The sequence below is a fragment of the Salminus brasiliensis genome, chromosome 15 (assembly GCF_030463535.1).
Source record: "Salminus brasiliensis chromosome 15, fSalBra1.hap2, whole genome shotgun sequence".
Classification (NCBI taxonomy): Eukaryota; Metazoa; Chordata; class Actinopteri; order Characiformes; family Bryconidae; genus Salminus; species Salminus brasiliensis.
In genome coordinates, this window is record NC_132892.1 from 29,345,341 (window position 1) to 29,367,585 (window position 22,245).

Below are 22,245 nucleotides of genomic sequence, written 5' to 3' on the forward strand. Positions count from 1 at the left end.
GGCACAGTGATCTTTCAAGTCCCGCGTTGAGTACTGGGCCCGGATGTGAGTGTTGCAAAGCTTGGAGGCATCCCCTGTAGCAGGTGCTCTCCAAGGCTTTAGGTCAGGGTCTCAGACGCTTACCCTTCTTTCCAGTAACTTCGTGTGTATTGCCTCACTTTGGCATTGTGGGAGGGCCACAAACGAGGACCAGAAATGAACCTCGTTAACCTACCTGATGGGTTACTGATGCCGTCTAGCTGATGAATCACTGGATGGACTGATGAGGCAACGGTGTCTTCTTGACATGAGTGAATAATCTGTTAATCAAGACTTTTGACAGCTGATTGGATGTGGGGAGGAGGTAGGCCTGTTTAAGATAAGATAAGGTAGCACTTTATTGATCTCGAAGGAAATTGCAGTTGCAAATTCAGCTGGATTATAAAGTAATACAGTTTATTAAATGTCCATATATATATAATACTTACCTTATGGCCGGATGGGGAGTTAGGACAATCCTAAGGGCAGAGTTGTGAGAGTTATGGGGCCCAGAGTAATTCTTTTCATGAGGCCCAAAATCCCTGTCAGCGCCTGGTCTATATATATATATATATATGTGTGTATATATATGTATATATATATATATATATATATATATATATATATATATATATATATATATAATTATCATTACAAACCAGCCCTAATTTTATCAACACATCAATTTCAAAGAAAATCAGGAGGGGCTTTAAGTAGGCCTAAGATGTAGGACCATAGTGTGGGTGGGAGGGGTTTAAATACTTCTGATCTTAGTACATTAGCATATACACCTGCATGGCCAAATTAGCTCCTTTCAGTTTGTATTTTCATCATAGTAAATACAACAAAACTATATAAATGGAGTAAAGTCAGCCACCTTAAATAAACACACTGTTTCACAGGACACTCCTCAGTCCTTCTGGTCTGAGCGACAGGCCAGAACTGTGATTATTGGGTTGGACCTTTTTCAGAAACTTTGGTCCGCTTGATTTTATGGCTGATTTGCATATTTCACCGCTGCTCTAAAACCCCCCTATTCTGGCTGTTCTGGTCTAATCTAGTTCATGGTGAGTGGACCAATAGAAATGCTCCAAAATGACTTTGAATAATAGCCTGTTTCATTGACTTACATTCAGAATCCAGCCGGATGTTTGTTTGGGGTTTTTTTGGTACCAAAAAGAGGATGTCTGCTCACCCTGGTTTCGGATGTCCTGTTTGTTTTGTATGTGTGTGTGTGTGTGTGTATGTGTGTGTGTGTGATGTTAGTACACAGATCCGGGATCATGGGCAGCTCGCCGTGCTAAAGCGGATCAAAGTCCCTGCACTAAGAGCATTAACATGGGGTTAAACGCCCTCCTTTAGCCAGGGGAGCACTTTGGCAAGATTAACGTTAACTTTTCGGTAATCTACACTCTTCCAGCGTCCAGAGGGGACGGGGTTTCCGATGGCTTTTCAAAAATGTAAACTCCACTTTCTGCCCACTTAATTTATCGGCCCACTTAACAGGCTAGGCAGCACACGTTAGCTTACACTATACGTCCAAAAGTTTGTGGACACCCTTTCTAATGAACGCATTCAGGTACTTTAAGTTGCACCCATTGCTGACACAGATGTGCAAATGCTGTAGTGGACTCTCCAGTGCAGATACACGTGAACCTAAATATCCAGGTACCAGACGTGGGCCTAGAGGGGTACAAAGCCCCCCAACATTGAGCTGTGGAGCAGTGGAACCAACTGTGTTCTCTGGAATGATGGATGATGCTCTGTCCAGTAGCTTTGGATGGGATGAGTCTCACTAACTGTCACTGAATGCAATCAAACCCTCACTTCTGGTCTTTTTTAATTCCCTTGAAAGAAACACTGAATGAACAGGTGTCCCAATACTTTTGTCTATTCATCTACAATATGATGCTTAACTTTGCTTGCTGCTGCTTATCTAGTTACTGGTAATAGATGTGGAGAGGCATGTCTGTATGCCCCCAGTGTGTGTGGGTGTGTTTGGGGGGTATCTTTTCTTATTCTACTTTATGGCACACTCACACCCGTTTAAGCAAACACATGAGTCAGGCAGGAATGTAAAGCACCATATAATGCTCAAGGGTTGTGAAATGTTTGACTTTTATCACCCGAGGAGGGAGGGAGGAAGGGCGACGGCCGGCTGGTGGCCATGTGGGGCTAGAGCGCTCTCCTGAAAGCATTGTTTGAGAAGGCTAGAGTAAGGGAGATTAATTAAACAATGACTTGCTGCGGGTGACTGTTGGAGAGAGATTGATGCGGTGTTGACAGGCCGACGTAGCACATGTGCAATCGCTGGAACTGAGGCAACGCGGAACTGACTGCGCAACGTCCAGTGAACGGATTCCTTTTTTTCCGATCCTTTTGCGACAGAACGGCTGCTTTGAGGTTTCCTTTTGTGTTCATCCATCCAGAGGTTAACACGGTGTGGACAAAAGTATTGGGACACCTACAGGAGCCTAACTAAATCCATAAGCAACAATACGGTACTTAGTCCCTCCTTTGCAGATCTAACAGCTTCCACTCTTCTGGGAAGGCTTCCCTAAAAGATTTTTGAGACTGGGAGAGTGTCGGTGGGACATTTTGCCTAAATTTATCCAGAAGAGCATTTGTGAGGTCGGACAGAGTTCGACCCAGGCCTGTTCTGGGTCATCCCAAAGGTGTTGGGCGAGGTTGAGGTCAGGACTCAACTGTGCGGGCCAGTCAAGTTCTTCCCCACTTAACTCCAAACTCACCACCCAACCATTGAAGGCCTTCTTGGGCCTTGCTTTGTACACTGGATCACAGCCAAGCTAGAACAGAAAAGGGCCTTCCTCAAACTGGCCCAAGCTCAAAAATGGAAGCGCACAGTTGTCCAGAATGTCTTAAAATGCTAAAGCCTTAAGATTTCTCTTCACTGGAACTAAGGGGCCAATAGGCCAGCCCCTAAAAACAGCCCCATAGCATTATCCCTCCTCCACCAAACGTTACAGTTTGCACAGTGCAGTCAGGCAGGTAACGCTCTCCTGGAATTCACCATACCCAGATTCATCAATCAGGCTGTTAGATAGGGAAGTGTGATTTGTCACTCCACAGAACACGTTCCCCCTGCTCTAAAGTCCAGTGGCAATGTGTTTTACACCACTCCATCCAACGCTTGCCATTGTGCTTGGTGATGTAAGCCTTGCATGCAGCTGCTTGGCCATTGAAACCCATGTCATGAAGCTCCTGGTGCCCGTTTTCTTAAAAGCCTTTCTGTAACTTTTGACTGAGTTGCTGTGGTTCCTAAAGACTTCCACTGTTCAATAATACCACTCACAGTTGATAGTGGCATATCGAGGAGGGAAGAAATTTCACCAGCTGACCTGTTGTTGTAACTTTAATAATCTTTAGGCGAGTGCATAGATAATTGTTTTGCTAGTTAACCTGCTTTAAACCTGCTAGCAAGCACCCAACCAGCGTGGGGTTTGTTTTAGTTTGACATGGATGGTTTAGCTGGTCAGCCAGCAGGACCAGCAAGACCACATTGGCCAAGCATGTCCAAAATCAAATGCAATATACACTATGCTGGACAAGATGCCAGCTAGCTTACCAGCTATAGGGTATACATTTGCGTGGGTGAGCTGCTTTTCAACCACCTTGACCTATAAAAAAAAATCCAGCTGGAGCTAGCTGGAGCCGGATTGTTCAGCAGCATGTGCACATTTGTTATTGATCACTAGTAAAATAACTTAACATTTTTGAGATTTCCCTTTTCATCTCTCCACCCATGTATAAGGTATCTTAGGTATCCCTTGAACCCTAGGTTTATTATTCATTTATTGATCCTAATGCAGAAACTAATTAGAATTATTTGGCAACTGTATGATTTTTAGCATAGCTTGTGGAGCCCCACAGGGTTCTATGTTAGGGCCTATAAAACTGATGTTATTTATGACAGTAATTCAGTTCTGAGAGTGGAGAACCGAAGTGTGTGCTTACACACGGGGTCTAAGGAGTTAAGGGATACCAAGAAAGGTGTTTTTGCTAGTCTAGCAAGTCACCTCAGGTCTTCCTGTGCACATTTTTCAGTTCTTTTAGGAGAGAATTATGTTTTGGTGTTTGTTTTTGTTAAATGTCCTCAGTTATATAACTTTAGATATGAACAGGTATAAATCTGGAGCCTACCACACAGATTATGGGTTAGCGAGAGCTTTTTGAAGATTATTTTGCTAGCTAACACGTCATTCCATTCCTACACTGCAAAAATGTGTCATTTTAACAGGCCATGTTCAGTATTTCAGCGTTCATGATCATCAGTTAGTCAATTGACAGAACACAAATGTGTAAATTCTGTTAACCTATAGTTTAAAGCTCAATAAAGGCAGTTAAAACATAAACGTATAAAAGTTAAAGTATAGCAGTTACCATTTTTTTACTCATTAATCAACAAAGGACATTCTTTCTGTGCTCCTTTTTAAATCGGTCCATAGATTACAGACTTGAACCCTCTAGTAAACCTATAGTGGTTTTTCTCAGCCCTTTAATAAAATGTTGACGACCGTTTCCTGCCCAAAAAATCATTAAATCCCTTCCTTCATTGCCCACATTCTTGTTTTGTGGGTGCGTTATATTGGCGTGTCTGTTTGCAGAGCCGAGATCAAATCATTCTGTATAGCTGAGTGAATCTGTGCAGGTTTAATGGGCTGCTCAGTGTATTATGAAGTTTACTGGCACGCATTTAAGCATTAAAGCCCTTTGCACGCAGAACTGGCCTGATATCATTTGAGAGTGTCTAACCTGTATGTGTGAAGTGGGTCATCACTAACACTTCCACATCCTGCTCAGGCTATTACACCCACTGCTTCCTGTATCCTATTCCAATAATGACCTCCGGCTCGACAGGGCTTTGTCACATTGCAGAGTGACTGGATGTGGCTCTTGGACGCTGATGTAAGATCAGCAGCCGAAGTACACTGAATTTGCTCGATTCATGTGTACAGTAGGCAAGAGTACAGTACCTCAACACATTTACTGCCTTAGAAGTAAGAAACTTCACCAAAACCACCAAAATGTTCATATTAATAGATTATAGATTACTAAACTATTAAGAGTTTATTAAAAGTTTATTATTAAGGAACATTACGACAAAAACTAAGCAGAGATATCAGCACACACCCTATATTATAATACAGTGGGCGATGGCTAGGAGGTCTGATTGGATGATGGTATACTGCACATGAACTCACAAGCCTTAATGTTTAGTTATTTGCTCCTTTCTAGAACCACGAACACTCAAAGAACCCTTTAGATGGTTAAAGACTTCTTTGTATTCTGAAAAGGTTCTTCAGATAGATGAACAACCATATATAAAACCGTCTGCAGCACATTCTCCATCAATCTGAGGAACCCTATAATTTATATAGAACCATAGCTTTATTAAATAACCCATGAAGATCCATACTTTTTTTTGTGTTGCTATAGATACATAGATCGATGGACTGATTTTCATATGTGAACTCGGTTGGAAAATGGTTGGAGAATCAGGTCTGGACATTATCCTCAGTTCTTCTCACTGCAGGAAATGTTCCTCATGGTTTAGGCAAGGGGCGGAGCCTGTGTAAAAGTACGCTGTGCAAATAGCAATGTTTTGTTTATAGCACATCAGAGACGGTGGACGATAATGTTCCATGATGAATCTGGGCAAAAAGCAGAGCCCTACACACTTCAATACTATCAGCAGTCCCATCATCAATAAACACCAGTGATCCAGTTCCATTGGCAGTAATACATGCCCATAACAGTGCCTCCACCATGTTTGACAGATGTCAGTGTGGTATGCTCTGGATCATGAGCCCTTTCTTTCCTTCTCAGTACTCTCCAGGGTTACCAGTGGTTTCCATCTTGAAGTAAACCTAAACCCTCTGTAGACTTTGATGATGATACGCATACCTCCTCAACAGTGTTCTCGGCGTGAGTAGAGGTTGTGATGATGTCACCAAATGAAGAAAAACCCCTTCCGTCATGGCGACAGGGTCATGGCCACCTAAGGCTTATTGCTGCTCATAAAGGAGGTCCCACCTCCCAACCGACAGGACTTACAGGCTGCTAATGTTGGTCTTGGTGCCAGGTACCACAGCAAGCCTTCAGTGGTCTTGCAGCGTTAGGCAGGTGGTGTTAATGTTATGGCTGATTGGTGTATACCTGAGATGTTTCCAGTGAAGTGGTGACTCAGTGTAGAACAAACCCAGGTGACCATCCAGTGTTGCAGATGGCGATCAAGACTACCAACTCATCGGTAATGATGCCATAAACACATGGGTTCACTCGGACATTACCCAGACTTTGTAGTAGTGGGCCGACAGGATAATGTCCAGGTAATGTTCGGTACGAACGTTAGGAGTCATTCCATTGCGATGCCCAGTCTTCTATCCGAGTAACGCAGCTGCTGAAACGTGCTGACCAAAAGAGTGGCTCTGTGTACTCAATAAGGCTCGCCCGAAGGTGCGTAACGGTTCACACATGCGGCCCTGGATTGCCCGGACGGCCTCCGGGATATGTTGGAGAGAGGGTTGGTGGGGGAAGGGGAGATTGAGAGTGAGCGTTCAGGCCAGTTCTGCATTGATCCAGCTGTGCCACACGTGCAGGGATTATCATGGGTCAACTGAGAGGAGGGGGCAGATTGAGATTGGGTCAGAGACAGTGAGTGACACTGAGGTAAAGTCAACACAAGTTGCAAGCCTGACCGTTGTTGAGGAGAACTTATATGGTACATAAATAGCATAGCTAGCTAGGTTAAGGTACACAGTGTGCTGATATACATAAACAGAGGTCATTTTACCGGGCCTGGTGGTCAGATTGGGCTTTGGTCTTGAGGGAAAACTTTGGGAAAACAAATGGAAATGGGGTCGAACCTTCTTCTTGAGTTGCCTTCTTCTATTCTTTGGGTCATTCATTCATTCATGATTCGTAAATGTTATACTGTCTCTACACACTTCAGGAATTCACCCTCCTACTTCTGTCACAGTCCCATCATCTGTAAACACCAGTGATCCAGGTCCATTAGCACCCTAATACCCTAACAGTATACAGTATATAATACCCAAACAGTAAGAGTTTGACGCAGATACCTTAACAGTGCCTTCACCATGTTTGACAGATGATGTGGTATTCTCTGGATCATGCCTTCTCCATATTCAGGCTACTCTTGGTCTCATGAGGGTTCTTGAGGATTACCAGTGGTTTGCCTCTTGACGTTCTCGGCCTGAGTAGAGGTTGTGACGATGTCACCAAATGCTTACAGCAGTAAGCAGGTGGTGTTAACGTTAGGGCCGATTGGTGTATACCTTAGATGTTTCCAGTGAAGTGGTGACTCAGTGTAGCAGAAACCCACGTGACCGTCCAGCTCCACAAAGCAGCAGACATGATTACAGCCCTGAAGGTCTGGAGAGCTGGTGGAGCGTGCAGCACTGGAGATACGTTGTACAGTGGAGCTGTATACATCAGCTTTGTCACTACTGCCCTAAAACTAGCCTATTCTCGCTGACACACTTCTGTAACCCCTCCAGCGCCGTACTGTGAATGTTGATCTTGTATGGACTTGTATGAAGCAACATGCTACCTGCCTTTCACAACTGATAGGAGGCAAACACACACACACACACACACACACACACACACACACACACACATACACATATGCACTGCAGACAGGGATGTTCGTACCCTGCTGATGCTGTGTGTTAAAAGCTGATCTAGCACCAGGAGCCATTAACACAAGACAACAGGAAGTCTTCCCCTTTTTTTTGTGCCTACGTTGTCATGGCAACCTCTTTCCTTTTCCACAAGCATGAGGGAGCTGAAGCTGATTATTACTTACTGCCTTCGAACACGCAGGAACGGCCACATCCATCATAGCGTCTAGCCTTCCTCTGAGGTATTACTTCAGTACAGGGTTAGCCATAGAAGAACCCCATGTTTGTAGTAGGGAGATATGTGTTATATGGACAAAAGTATTGGGACACCTGCTCTTTTCATTGTTTCAAATCCTCACAGCAATGCTCCTCCAAAATCTACTAGAAAACCTTCTTCCCTGGACAGTAGAGACTCCAACAAAAGCAGGATAATGATTTCAGAAGAGACAGTGAGTGTCCCAATACTTTTGTCCATATAGTAAGTTTCGTGTGTGTACTGAGTTCGGAGGGTCGTATTGAATGATACTATGCAGTACGCTGTGTTCTTACCCTCCTACTACTTTGATCTACCCCCCCACCCCCCCCCCCAAATCAGGCATGAAAATCGGGCCCTCAGCTAAAGCGGTTCCCACGCTCCTGCCAAGCGGCGAGCTAGATTTGCTTAACGAGCGTCTTCCTCTTTCAATGGCTAACGAGTTCTCTCTTGCATCACAGCCCTCATTACCTGTGTTACCTCTAGCGTTGGCTGATGGAGGTCAGGAGGATGACCCTTAGGCAGGCCCAAAAGGCTCAGAGGTCAACAGGGGTCATGCAGGGTCACACGCTCATTGGGAACCACTTATGAATGGAGAGATTTTTACATAGTCATTCACTGAAGCCTGAATTGTAAGAGCCTCAGTTCCGAAGACCTTGCAGATTGGTGTAATTGGCTGCTTACGGCTTAGAATTAGGCCTTCTCACAACTCTATTATTGTCATTTCCTTTAAATTGTCTAAACATTTCTTGATGAAGGAATGCTGGATTTTCCTCATCCACCAGTCTCTAGCGTACATACTGGAACCCAATACAGATGCATTATGAGGAACAAACACATCTGCTTTGCTGTGTATCCCAGTTTCTGATTGGTAGGAAACAACTTGCAACTTTTTTGTCATATACACCAACCAGCCATAACATTAATACCACCTCCTTGTTTCTACAATAACTCCAATTCCCATATAGGAGCACTCTGTAGTTCTACATATCCATATCTGTTTCTCTGTGTACTTTGTTGGCCTCCTTTCACCCTGTTCTTCAATGGACTGACCACCACAGAGCAGGTAGTATTTGTGTGGTGGGTCATTCTCTGCTTTGCAGTGACATTGACGTGGCGTGGATCAGACACAGCAGTGCTGCTGGAGTTTGTAAACACCTCAAAATATCCAGCCAACAGCATCCTGTGGGCAGCGTCCTGTGGGCACTGTTGAAGAACTACAGGACGATCAACACAAACAAACTGTTCAGCACCAACTACAAAGCTTCTGTCTCCGACTTTTCATCTGCAAGGTGGACCAACTAGGTAGGAGTGTTGAATTGAGTGGACAGTGAGTGGAGACAGTGCTTAAACACTCCAGCAGCACTGCTGTGTCTGATCCACACCATGTCAGTCAGTGTCACTGCAGTGCTGAGAATGACCTACCACCCAAATACTACCTACCTGCTCTGTGGTGGTCAGTCCTGTGGGGTCCTGAGCAGTGAAAAACGGGGTGAAACGAGGCTAACAGATGGACTACAGTCTGCAATTATAGAATTACTCCTAAATGGGAAGTAGAGCTGATAGAATGGGCAGTGAGGTGATGTTAATCTCATGGCTGGATTAAAATAGCCAAAACCCGATCCGTTGTGTCCAATATAAAACATCCCTCCTTACAGTGTTATTACTTCTACAAAAATTAAGCTGATAGGTGTGGATGTTACGTGTTACAGTGCCAAAATCTTGTATCTCCATTTTTACCGTTTCTCACTTTTTGAGTAAATGTGAATCTGGCAGTTGTTCTTTACATTGTACAGTCTTTTACATTGACTTCCATTGAAAGTCAGGGGGGCTTTTTTGGAGATACAAGGTTTTTGCACGATCTCGACAGATTTCAAATTATGTAACGGGACAAACCGCTCCAAAATGAAGTGTTATAGTGAAGGTATGAGAATCAGGTGATTTAGTGACACTATCAGGCCTCATAGCCCCAGTTTATTGTCAAGGAATATTAGGTTGGACTGACGGCTAGAACTCTGCGCTGTAAGCACCCTGAAATGACAGTTCCCCCCTCTCATATGTGTGAGATTACGCCTTCAGCTACATGTCTATGCAAACCCAACAGGTCTGAAGACAGGCGGCCCACGGAGGTCAGAGTTTGCCTAACAGCTCCGAGGCTGAAATCAGCCACTTTTCCCACAGTTTGGTTAGACGGCGTTAGATTTGGCAGCAGGAACTCAGACAGAGTTAGAAACCGCCTAAGCAGGTCTGTCTGAAATGCACTCCACACAGTCTGAGGCAACGACGTAGAGACGCTGTTTACACTAGTGGTGGTCCAATCCAGGGTTTTTGCCTCTAATAGACTCACTATCCAATCCAATCTATGTGTCTTTATACACAACTCAGACACATTATTTAGATCATTTTTCGCTATGCTGGTTGACCAGCTCGGCCTTGTTTATGCTGGTCATGCAGATCACCTAGCTTGCTGATCAACTAGCGTGGTCATGCTGGTCATACTACTCAACCACCTTATATAGCTTGTCAGTGATAGTCAGTGATGTCAATGATGCTGTTTAACACAGTGTGTTCATGCTGGTTATACTGGTCAACCACCTTGGTCATGCTGGTCACCTAGCTTTTTAATGCTGTTCATGCTGATCATCTAGCTTGGTAATGATAGTCATGCTGGTCAACTAGCGTGGTCACGCTGGTCATACTAGTCAACCACCTTATCTAGCTGGTCAGTGATAGTGACAATGATAGTCAGTGATGCTGTTTAACCAGTGTGGTCATGCTGGTCATGTTGGTTATTAAGCTTGTTAATGCTGGTCAAACACCTTGGCCATGCTGGTCAATTAGTGTGTTCATGCTGGTTATACTGGTCAGCCACCTTGGTCATGCTGGTCATCTAGCTTCTTAATGCTGGCCATGCTGATCATCTAGCTTGGTAATGATAGTCATGCTGGTCTACTAGCATGGTCACGCTGGTCATATTGGTCAACCACTTTCTTCATGCTGGTATTGGTCATACTGGTCATCTGGCTTGTCAGTGATAGTGATGTCAATGATGCTGTTTAACTAGCATGCTCATGCTGGCCATGATGGTCATTAAGCTTGTTAATGCTGGTCAGCATGACCACTTTGGTCATGTTGGTTATTAAGCTTGTTAATGGTGATCATGCTGGTCGTATTGGTCAACCACCTTGGTCATGCTGGTATTTAGCCTGTTAATGCTGGTCATGCTGGTTAACCACCTTGGTCGTACTGGTTGACTAGCTTAGTCAGGTTGTGTGCACTTGTAGACCAGTTAAACAATCAGTCAACAAACAGAAACACACCCCATACTGGTCAAGAGCTAAGATGGTCAGCCAGCTTAACTAGCTTAACCAGTGTGAGCTGGTCTGGCTATTTTTTTAACAGAGCCTTGCTCTGGTCATTTGGCGGTCAGTTACTATTCAAATGCCGAGCTGAGCATTGCTGAGCATTTCTGCAGTACTTTCATTTTTAACCAGCCATGACTGAAGAGTGAAATGCATGATCTGGTGAAACAGAGGCTCAGACACAGCCAAAACATTAGAACTGCAGATGTTTCACTTTAAAATAGATTCACACGGTAGACTCTCAACTGCTGTTACGCTCTGAGGACGCTCCTTTCCGCTGGAGGCCACCAAAAATGTTGCCTAGTGCTGCCTAGACGACACCTGAGGACACTGGGTTAGAATGCAGTGGTGCAGTGGTAAAAACAAAGGATCGGAACTGGAATAGGCTCAAAATAGCTAATACACAATCCAGTAAACTTTGCCTGGACCAGCCCCAATCCCAATCTCACTGTTGTTGTTCTTCTCTCACCTCTTGGTTCTTCCCTCCTCTCCACAGCGACAGTTATATAGTGCGAGTGAAGGCCGTGGTGATGACGCGGGACGACTCCAGTGGTGGCTGGTTGGCTCAGGAGGGCGGGGGGCTCAGCCGAGTCGGAGTGTGTAGAGTGGCTCCAGCTGACCTGGAACTCATCGGCCGCAACGGCTTCCTCATCTACGGAGAGAGACTCCGAGACAAGCAGGTGTGTATTAACCCAGATAGAGGAATTCAAAGCTTTCGGGCACAACCCTTGTATCTCTTTTTGGGACGTTTTTCACTTTTTGACATAATGTAAATCTGGCAGCTGTTCTTTACACTGTGTCCAAAGATTATCATAAATGGACCAATAGACAAATGGAAATTCTCCGCAGTGACTTTCCATTGAAAGGGGAAATGACTTTCTCCTGTAAAGTTGCTATTTTGGAGAAACAAGGTTTTTACAGAGTTACTTACATCATCATTATTTAACCAATTCGACAAAGACCTCTAAAAGCCTCTGTATACTGGCAGCGAATGAAGTCGAACCTACCTTTGCTAGCTTACAAGCTTGCCGCTCCTATACTCCAGGACTGCAGGTGGCGATGTGATGTTCTTTGGTAACTTCTATGACTGATGGAAGAGGATTGCACTCTGTACCTCCTCTTTAGCTCCGCCCAGTCAAATGATTTGTCGCATGGTGCTTTCATCAAGTGCCTCGTTGTTTGTTTTCTCCACAATTACGTCCTTTTTTGTTCGCCGGATCCAGGTGAACGTTGTCTCTGCAGGGAGCATAGCAAGACCTAAAGTGTGTCCAAGTATTGGGACTAGTTAAACATGGATTAGTGGTGTATTTGTGGTTCTGGGTGGTGAAATTGACTCACTTTATGTGACTAGTATCTGGATTACATCCTGCTAAGATTTGAACCAGTAGTCAAATGTGTCTCCAGTTAGACTGAAATCTGACGGAATATGCAAATTCGCTTGCCGTGCGGCAATTATTAGTGGTGTGTCGGTTGTATTGGGAGGGGTTTCGGTTGAGAAATGCATCTTGGAGTGCCGGGTGCCCAGCTTCACCGCACCAGCTACCAGCCCCCCTCATAGAGCACTGCCAATTGTGTCTTATTCAGACTCCGGCTGCTGATGGCAAAGCTACAAGCTACGCTACCAAGCAAGACTGTGTTGACGTAGCTAACTGAAACTAGTCGGCATAGAAACGGAGGGAACTTAGCATCCAGATCCATTAGCTTCAGTCCACTCTAACAGTGACCTTTCATTCAGTTATACAGGCAGAAGATCACTGACCTCCTCTGTTGTTGTGTGTAGGTGATCCTGAAGTGCTTCCTGAAAAAGGACCTGGTCTACACTAAGGCCACGCCCACTTTCCACCACTGGCGTGTGGACAACAAGAAGTGTGGCCTGACTTTCCAAAGTCCGGCAGATGCCCGGGCCTTCGACAGAGGGGTCAGGAAGGCCATTGAGGACCTGACTGATGGTGAGTGAGTGAGGTGAAGTGAAGAGCATTGGTGATGTGGTTCCAGCGGCACCGGTCACGTCCGTTCTTGAAGGTGGTAAAGGTGTTAAAAGCAGGGGAAATGGGCAATCACAGGAATCTGAGACACTTTGACAAGAACTAAACTGTGATGACTGGATGACTGACTAGGTCAGATCATCTCCATCTCCTTGTGTTTATATCTCCTAAACTGCCTGAGGCTGATTGAGTGTATATTGTAGTGTTTAGGAAGGTGGAGGGTAATGTATGAGCGTGTAATAAAGGTAGTAAGCTCAGTTTTGCTCTCTGCAGGTTCCACCACTTCCTCATCCACTCTGCAGAATGAGACGGAGCTGGGAGACGACGACGTCTTTACAGTAAGAACCTCTCTCTGATCTCCTTCCACACTCATACATAAAATGAAGGTTTCACATTCATCCATCCATTCATTCATCCATTCATCCATCCATCCATTCATTTATTCATTCATTCATTCATATCTGAAGAAACACATGTATGCAAAAAGCCAAACAGCCTAAAAGATTTTTCAAGCTAAAGAAAACAGAACATAACTAAGACACATAAAAAGACAGGGAGAACGAGAAAATAGAGAGAGAGAGAGAGAGAGAGAGAGAGGACAAAGAAAAAAAGAAAGAGAGAAAAGACAGAGAATAAAAGGGAGAGATAAGACAGAAACAGAGAGAGAGCGGACAGAGAAAAACTTGAGAGAGAGGACAGAGAAAAACTTGAGAGAGAGGACAGAGAAAAACTTGAGAGAGAGGACAGAGAAAAAAGAGAGAGTTACAGAGGACAGAGAAAGAGAGAGGACAGAAAAAAACTTGAGAGAGAGGACAGAGAAAAGAGAGAGAGAGTTACAGAGGACAGAGAAAAAGAAAGAGAGAGGACAGAGAGAACGAGGACAGAGAAAGAGAGAGGACAGAGAAAGAGAGAGAGTTACAGAGGACAGAGAAAGAGAGAGAGAGGACAGAAAAAAACTTGAGAGAGAGGACAGAGAAAAGAGAGAGAGAGTTACAGAGGACAGAGAAAAAGAAAGAGAGAGGACAGAGAGAACGAGGACAGAGAAAGAGAGAGGACAGAGAAAGAGAGAGAGTTACAGAGGACAGAGAAAGAGAGAGAGAGGACAGAAAAAAACTTGAGAGAGAGGACAGAGAAAAGAGAGAGAGAGTTACAGAGGACAGAGAAAAACTTGAGAGAGAGGACAGAAAAAAGTTTGAGGGAGAGGACAGAGAAAAAGAAAGAGAGAGGACAGAGAAAGAGAGAGAGTTACAGAGGACAGAGAAAGAGAGAGGACAGAGAGAGAGAGTTACAGAGGACAGAGAAAGAGAGAGAGTTACAGAGGACAGAGAAAGAGAGAGAAAAGAGAGAGAGAGTTACAGAGGACAGAGAAAGAGAGAGAGTTACAGAGGACAGAGAAAGAGAGAGAAAAGAGAGAGAGAGTTACAGAGGACAGAGAAAAACTTGAGAAAGAGGACAGAGAAAAACTTGAGAGAGAGGACAGAAAAACCTGAGAGAGAGAGGACAGAGAAAAAAGAGAGAGAGTTACAGAGGACAGAGAAAAAGAAAGAGAGAGGACAGAGAGAACGAGGACAGAGAAAGAGAGAGAGGGGACAGAGAGAGAGAGTTACAGAGGACAGAGAAAGAGAGAGGACAGAGAGAAAGAGAGTTACAGAGGACAGAGAGAAAGAACGAGAGAGAGGACAGAGAGAGTTAGAGAGAGAGTTACAGAGGACAGAGTTAGAGAGAGAGTTACAGAGGACAGAGAGTTAGAGAGAGAGTTACAGAGGACAGAGAGTTAGAGAGAGAGTTACAGAGGACAGAGAGTTAGAGAGAGAGGGGACAGAGAAGAAGAGAGAAAGAACGAGAGAGAAAGAAAGAGTAAGAGAGAGAGAGAGAGAAAGAGTGACGTGAGCGGGGTGGTTTTAGAAAGAGCAGCAGTTGTCAGCTCTTTGCGTCTGTCTGGTCTGAAGGCTAAAATGATAATTAGCACGGCCACAAATACACCTCACTCCAGACATGGCAAACACACACACACACACACACGTACACACAGTTACACATTTATACATGCACATACATTCACCATTCACGGTTCATCTGACTCATCACTGACCACACAGTGACCACACGCTCTAATTACACGCTGTCTGCAGCTTTTCATTCATCTCCCCTGCATAAGCTAATCCGCTAATAAGCAGAGCTTCCTGTGTGTGTAGTTCAGTGTGGCTCAGTCACAGACGGTCTGCAGCAGAAGCTGCTTTAAAGGGACGGAGCGCGGAAAAATGAGGAAAACTGAGGTGATATCGCTAAACCCGAACTGACGGAATCATCATTACTAAAATGTAATTAAGAGAAATGTCATTTTGTTGTGTGGAGAAAGTTCGAACACCCCCACATTTATTACTGCCAGCTCAGAAAGACCTTCAGCTTTTGCTGCTGGTGGTTTTGGGTGGTCTTAGCAGCTCTGTGGTGGTTCAAAAGCTGCTCATCCTCATCCAGGTACCCTGTTCTGGTAAGCCAGCTGGTGAACCAGCTCCTGACCAGCACAGTGTATGTTGTATTTGATCTTGGTCAAGCTCGGTGATGCTGATCACCATGGCCAGATCCTAAGAGCTCTCTGAGGCCTTCAGAAAGAAGGTAGTAGATGCAGAGGAGTCTGGGAAGGGGTTTAAAAGATCTCAGAACTATTAGAAAAACAGATGTTTCACTGTCCACTAAATCATTTACAAGTGGAACCACTGACCAACATGGCCAGATCAGCCAGCAGACCTCAAGATGGGTAAAGAAGCCTCCACCAATCCTCGAACATCATCACAGTAGCTGGAACAGCTAAAAGTTGAAAGTCCAAAAGTTTGTGGACACCTTTTAATGAATGTGTTCTCTGGGATGATAGATGGTGCTACATACTTTTGACTGGTATGACTTGGGGAGTTGAGGGGGTTAGATAGGGTGGTGATAATTCAACATCCTGACCTCACTAACGCTGCTCTTGTCGCTGAATGCAGTCAAATCCTCACATCAATGATCCTCTAAAATCTAACAGAACGCCTTCTTCCCTGGACAGTAGAGACAGTTACTACAACAAAAGCAGGATAAAGTCTTTTTTTAAAACCCCTGATTTTAGAAGAAACAGTGAATGAGTAGGTGTCCCAATACTTTTGTCATTCATGCATAAATACAAGGAGCTTTAAGAGCATGTATCTGCCTTTTTTCACTTGGTGTGTTTGGGATTGCAGCCTCCCCATGGGAAATCACACAGCTAATACTGGACTGCAACTCTGTTTGGAGTCATCTCAAGCTCACACACACACACACACACACACACACACACACACAGACACAAACAGTCAGAAAGTCCTGTTGTTATTATTGGCATGATAGCTCTCCCAGTAGGACTCTTAAAGCAGATACTGGCTCGAAATACACACACACACACACACACACACAATGCTGGCTCTAAACACAGACCCGAGACGACGGGAAGCGTCACAAGAACATGATAGCTCCAGTGCTGGTGGTCAAAGGTCATAGCTAATTGTGAAGACGAAGGGATGTTTGGGGGGGGTCCTTATTTACTCACAGCACCCCAGCGGTCACTCCAACAAGTAAAAGGTCAAGAACACTGAGGAAGCCTCTAAGGCTGATCCAAGGTCAGTTTTAGGCTTAAGCTTGTATTGGTTAAATGGATGTTTTTACAGGTTTAAATACTTTACATGTCCAAAAGTTTGTGGACACCTCTTGTAATGAACGTATTCAGCTACTTTTAGTTGCACCCATTGTGGACGCTGATGTGCAAATGCACACACACAGCTTGTCTAGTCCCTGTAGAGAATTACTGCCAATAGAATAGGACCTTCTGGAGCAGATAAACATGAACCCATGGAAACCATGCAGCCTAATGCTAGGCGTGGGCTAGAGGGGTATAAAGCCCCTCAGAATTGAGCTGTGGAGCAGTGGAAATGAACTTAATTAATTCTCTGGAATGATAGATTGTGCTCCATCCAGTACTTTTGGGATGAGTTGGGGAGTTGGAGATGAGATGAGGGGAGGTGATCACTCACCAACAATCCTGACCTCACTAACACTCTTGTTGCTGAATGCAATCAAATCCCCACATCAGTGCTTTTTCCTAAATCTAGTAGAAAGCCTTCTTTCCTGGACAGTAGAGACAGTTACTCCAACAAAAGCAGGATACCCTCTTTTTTAAAACCCTTGATTTCTGAAGAAACAATGAATGAGCCGATGTCCCAATACTTTTGTCCAAATACTGTGTAGAAAACCATCTACTGAAGGTTTTCTACCAATCTGAAGAACACATTAATCAGGAGAAGTTGTCGTGATTTTCCATAGAACCACTGTCTTCACTGAAGAACCCTCGAAGAACCCTTTGAAGAGTGTAGCTGCATTAGCATTGCCGCTCCAGCGCTAGCTCCAGTCTTGGCTGATGTGTGGACGTTAGCGTTACTCATTTATCAGCTGGGAAGGTGCACTTTCACTGAACTCTGGCTGTAAACAGCATGTTCTACTGGCAGAACGCTGTAGGAGCTGATTGAGCTGCTGAGGAGCTCATGTTTTAACAAGTGTGTAAGTGATTACTGGTCTGTTGTTTTCCATGGTTTCCTGTATCAGTCTGTTTGAAATCCCCCCCGTTGCTCCCTGGATGCTCGGCTTTTTCTTATACTGGATCGGACTCAAGGGAGGAGCTTGTGTGTCTGCCATGCTGAACCCTGTTAGACGAACCTCCCTGTCGTCTGTCGTTCTGTTCCAAAACCCGCATTCCTTCAATGTTAAGGGCGCAATTTGGTGCCTCTCGTGGGGTTTGGGACTGCAGATAGAGAGCCCAAAGAGCCTCCCTTGGGAGACCAATCAGAGAGGTCTTTCAGAGTGTTTGTGAACTGTACTTCCTGCACATATTGCCAGAGGCCATACGCTGGACCCCCTTCTTGGGACGTCAGCACTCATCATCCCTCCCTCAAACCCATCAGGGGTTTTTAACCCACTCTGGCGCTGACGCTGTGCCCAGAGGATTGCTAGTTCGCTAGTCCCAATCCCTGTCATGCTGCTAGCCATCAACAGCCGGAGCCTGGGAGAGCGTAATTGGCCTTGCTTGCTCTCTAAGGTGGGTCTGGCGCCTCCTTCCCACATCACTCCAGTGCAGTACTGGCCGGAACTGGCGTCAGCTGGTCGACGCATCAGAGCCGGGTACGCAACTCTTCCCTCCGAGGGTCTGCTGTAGTCGGTAAAAAGAGGTGACAGAGGAGGCGTGTGTCTGGCTGACCCCTCCCAGTGTCGGGAGCATGTGGAGAAAATGTATGGGTTGGATAACTGGTGATCCAGATTGGGGTGAAAATTAACATAGACTCAGGTGTCTTCCAGTAGTTGGACGGCCAGCTAGTCACAAAACCAGTGTGTTTCCAGTGTGGTGACCACGGTGGGTGCCCCCCGCCAAGCCTGGTTCCTGGACTGGGACACTATGGGATTAGATATGAGGTTAATTCTACTCGTTAATACCTTCTCCTGTTCTCTCGTTCTCTCGTCCGTCAGAACGCCACAGACAGCTCCTCTAACTCTTCCCAGAAGAGGGAGCCCTCCATGCAGACCCTCGCACCAATCAGCTTCTGCGAGCCGCGCAGACACCACCACTGCATCCTGGGCCATTTCTACGAGCAGCACCGGCACGCTGACCATTACTTTCTGGAGCAGGTCAGTATGTCTGTGTGCACAGGTTCAGGGTGGTCTGCTTCTGTTGGCATTTTATTTTATTAAACTCTATTAGACTGCAATTCCATTCCATTCTACCCTTTCAAATCTGTTTTCTCCCATTTCTATTGTACTCTATTTTATTCGGCTTCTTTACAGTCTATCATCTTCCAGTTCAACGTATGCTGTTCTGTTTCGAACAGTGCAGTTCTATTGAACTTTACTATACTTGACAAAATTCTGTTCAATTCTATTGTATTCCAGTTTACTGCATGAGTTATGTTCTGTTTTAAACAGTGTAATTCTATTTGAATACACTTTGACATATATTTAATTCTATTTGATTTTTTCCTACTCTTTTCTCTCTTACATATTACTCTTTGCAGTTATATTCATTTCTAATCAGTGCAATTCTATTCTTGTATACTATACTTGACACTTGTATTCAATTCTATTGCATTCCACTTCTACTGTATGAGGTTCTATTATACTTTGATGAACATAACTATTTAATTCTATTTTATTCTGTTCTGCTCTTTTCGATCTAACTGCATTATCTTCTTTTCTACTCTGTGCAATTCTATTCTATACTGTACTTATCACAATTCTGTTTTGTTCCATTCTACTCTATACAGTCATCTTCATGCATGAGGCTTTATTTTGTACTTTCTGTTCTTTTGTACAATGTTCTGCTCTATACAGTTCTGTCCTATTTTATTCTACACAATTCTATTGTATTCTGTTTACACGTTTGCCATTATGTTATCCCTAATTCTATTCTCTTTCATTTTACCATAGTATATTATACTTATCACAATTCCATTGTATTGTTTAACTGTATCATGTAATGCTCTACCCAATTCTATTATATATTGTTCTCTTCCATTCTATTCTGTGCAGTTCTGTTATTCTTATCTTCTTTTAACATTCTACGGTACCCTGTTTTATTCTAATCTGCTGTACTCTATTCAATTCTACTCTACTCTCCTGTCTTCTACTTGATGCAGTTCTGTTCTATTCTACACAATTCTATTGTATTCTATTTGATTGTACTCTATGCGTACCTCTATAGTATCCTAAACTCTACAGTTTTATTGAATTATGTTCTATTTTATTCTACTCTATGCAATTCTATTCTACTTCCTGCTGTTTCTTCCACTAATGACACAGGACTCTCTCCGTTTTCCAGACGGCGCTCATGTTCCCCCGCCACGTGACCTTCCCCGCGGAGGAAGAGGAGATCGTGCGGATAAACCCTCGCGAGCGAGCCTGGCTAGCGGGCTATGAGGACTACCGCCACGCCCCCACCGCTACGCGGGACAAACTCCTGCTGCGCCCGGACCCCACGGACGCTTACGTCACTTTCGCCAAGAGCGAAGCACCCAAGCACGACTACACGTATCCCTACCCGCTGACCAGAGACTCGCACGACCCAGAGCGCAACGGCAAAACCGGCATCAGCGGCGGCGTGGTCACCAGTCAGCCCGCGACCAAGCGGGAGGACGGTGGGCAGCGCCTGCACTGCATCTACTGCCGGGACGTTTTCACACCGGCGCAGAACAGGCGCGGACAGTGCCAGGAGGCGCCGGACCCGGTGGACACGTGCATACGGCGCGTGAGCTGCATGTGGTGCGCCGACAGCCTGCTGTACCACTGCATGTCGGACCCAGAGGGCGATTACTCGGACCCGTGCTCGTGCGACCCCAGCGAGGAACACTTCTGCCTGCGCTGGACGGCCCTGCTGGGCCTCTCGCTGATCGCACCCTGCATGTGCTGCTATGCCCCGCTGCGCGCGTGTCACCGGTGCGCCATAGTGTGCCACTGCTGCGGAGGCCGGCACAAAGCCACGGGCTGAGCCATGGCAATTCCTACACACACCAGCAAACAGCCAGGAGGAGAAATAAAGGGCGGAAAGCCTACTGAACCTGGGTTGGTTTTATCTGGGGAGGTCACCTGTCCATGTTCGGCCCACGGATACTTTCATTTGTTTTACAGAGTTTTTGAGAAACAGAGTTTCACACAATATCTCATGCATCCTCCAGGTTTTGGTAAAGTACCTACATTTAGAGTGCATTATTAATCATTCTCACATTATATTTATTCTGTATGTATGGGAACAGTCACAGTAACTGTGTTTACATGCACACCAGAGGTTCAGTATTAGTTTGGACTCATCTGCGATCACGTTAACAGAGCTTATAGTCCTCCAGCTGAGTCTTAGTTTTAGGTCCCAGCCACACATATCCAGATGACAAAAGTATTGGGACACCTACAGAAGCTTTTATGACATCCCAATCTAAACCCATAGGCATTAATATAGAGTTGGTCCCCCTGTGCAGCTCTAACAGCAGCATTGGAGATCTGCAGTTATTGAGACTTTTCAGCACTACCGCTCTGTAACTTTACGTGGTCTGACAGACACTCTGTGGCTGAGCTGCTCTCTGTGGTTCCTCTAAACGCTTCCACTGTTCAACAATACCACTCACAGGTGATGGTGGAAGCTCTAGGAATATCTGACATGCTGTCCTATTATATGACCACACTGGAATTCAGTGAGCTCTTCAGAACCACCCATCCTTGTGGAAAGGCAGACTGCATGGCTTGATTAGGTGCTTGATTGTATACGCCTGTTGCAATGGGACTGAAAGACACACCCGAACTCAGTGATTTAAAGGCGTCCCAATACTTTTGTCCTTATACTGTAGCTCTTATGTGGTGGCAAATGCACAAAATATGATATTTCAACACAACTGCTTTCTTTAACTTTACTAGTCTTGGCTGGATGTGTGTTGATTTTATCCATTTTTAAGAGTGTGTCCAATCAACCAGTCAGATTCCAGGACTCCCCTGGTAAAACCAATCCAGCTCCAGTAGTGCTGAAGCGGAGTGCTGGGTAGTGGCAAACCTTTTCTAGGAGTTTGGTTTACTGTATGTTCCTCTCCTGGTCTGTTTTTATTCAGTTTCTATTTTTATTTAGTGCCCCTCAGCTTCTTTGGCCACATAAATTCATTTATATATTCATTTATATATAATAAAGTATATATATATATATATATATATATATATATATATATATATATATATATATATATATAAAATATATAAATCCAGGTACTTTTATGTTTTTACAATATTCTGCATCAGATGCTTGGTTGGTTTTCCTCTCTCTGGTTTGTGTTCAATAAGAATGTGTTTGTTTATGTTTTTGTTTACTTGTTTACTGGTTGTTTTATGGCCCAGGCTTGCCAAAACCGACTCTCCTGGGGCTCTCCTGTCCGAGG

The 22,245-nt window shown here is 44.7% G+C and overlaps 1 protein-coding gene across 1 annotated transcript in view; it reads left to right on the forward strand.

Annotated features, from left to right (window-relative positions):
• spred2a (sprouty related EVH1 domain containing 2a) overlaps positions 1-22,015 on the forward strand; it is a 24,622-nt gene extending 2,607 nt beyond the window's left edge. Inside the window, exons 2-6 of the mRNA XM_072657022.1 lie at positions 11,797-11,980; positions 13,081-13,249; positions 13,559-13,623; positions 18,809-18,967; positions 20,154-22,015. Coding sequence (XP_072513123.1) covers positions 11,797-11,980; positions 13,081-13,249; positions 13,559-13,623; positions 18,809-18,967; positions 20,154-20,819 — 1,243 coding nt within the window. The 3' untranslated portion in view covers positions 20,820-22,015. The remainder of the gene's footprint in view (positions 1-11,796; positions 11,981-13,080; positions 13,250-13,558; positions 13,624-18,808; positions 18,968-20,153) is intronic.
• Positions 22,016-22,245: the final 230 nt, after the last annotated feature.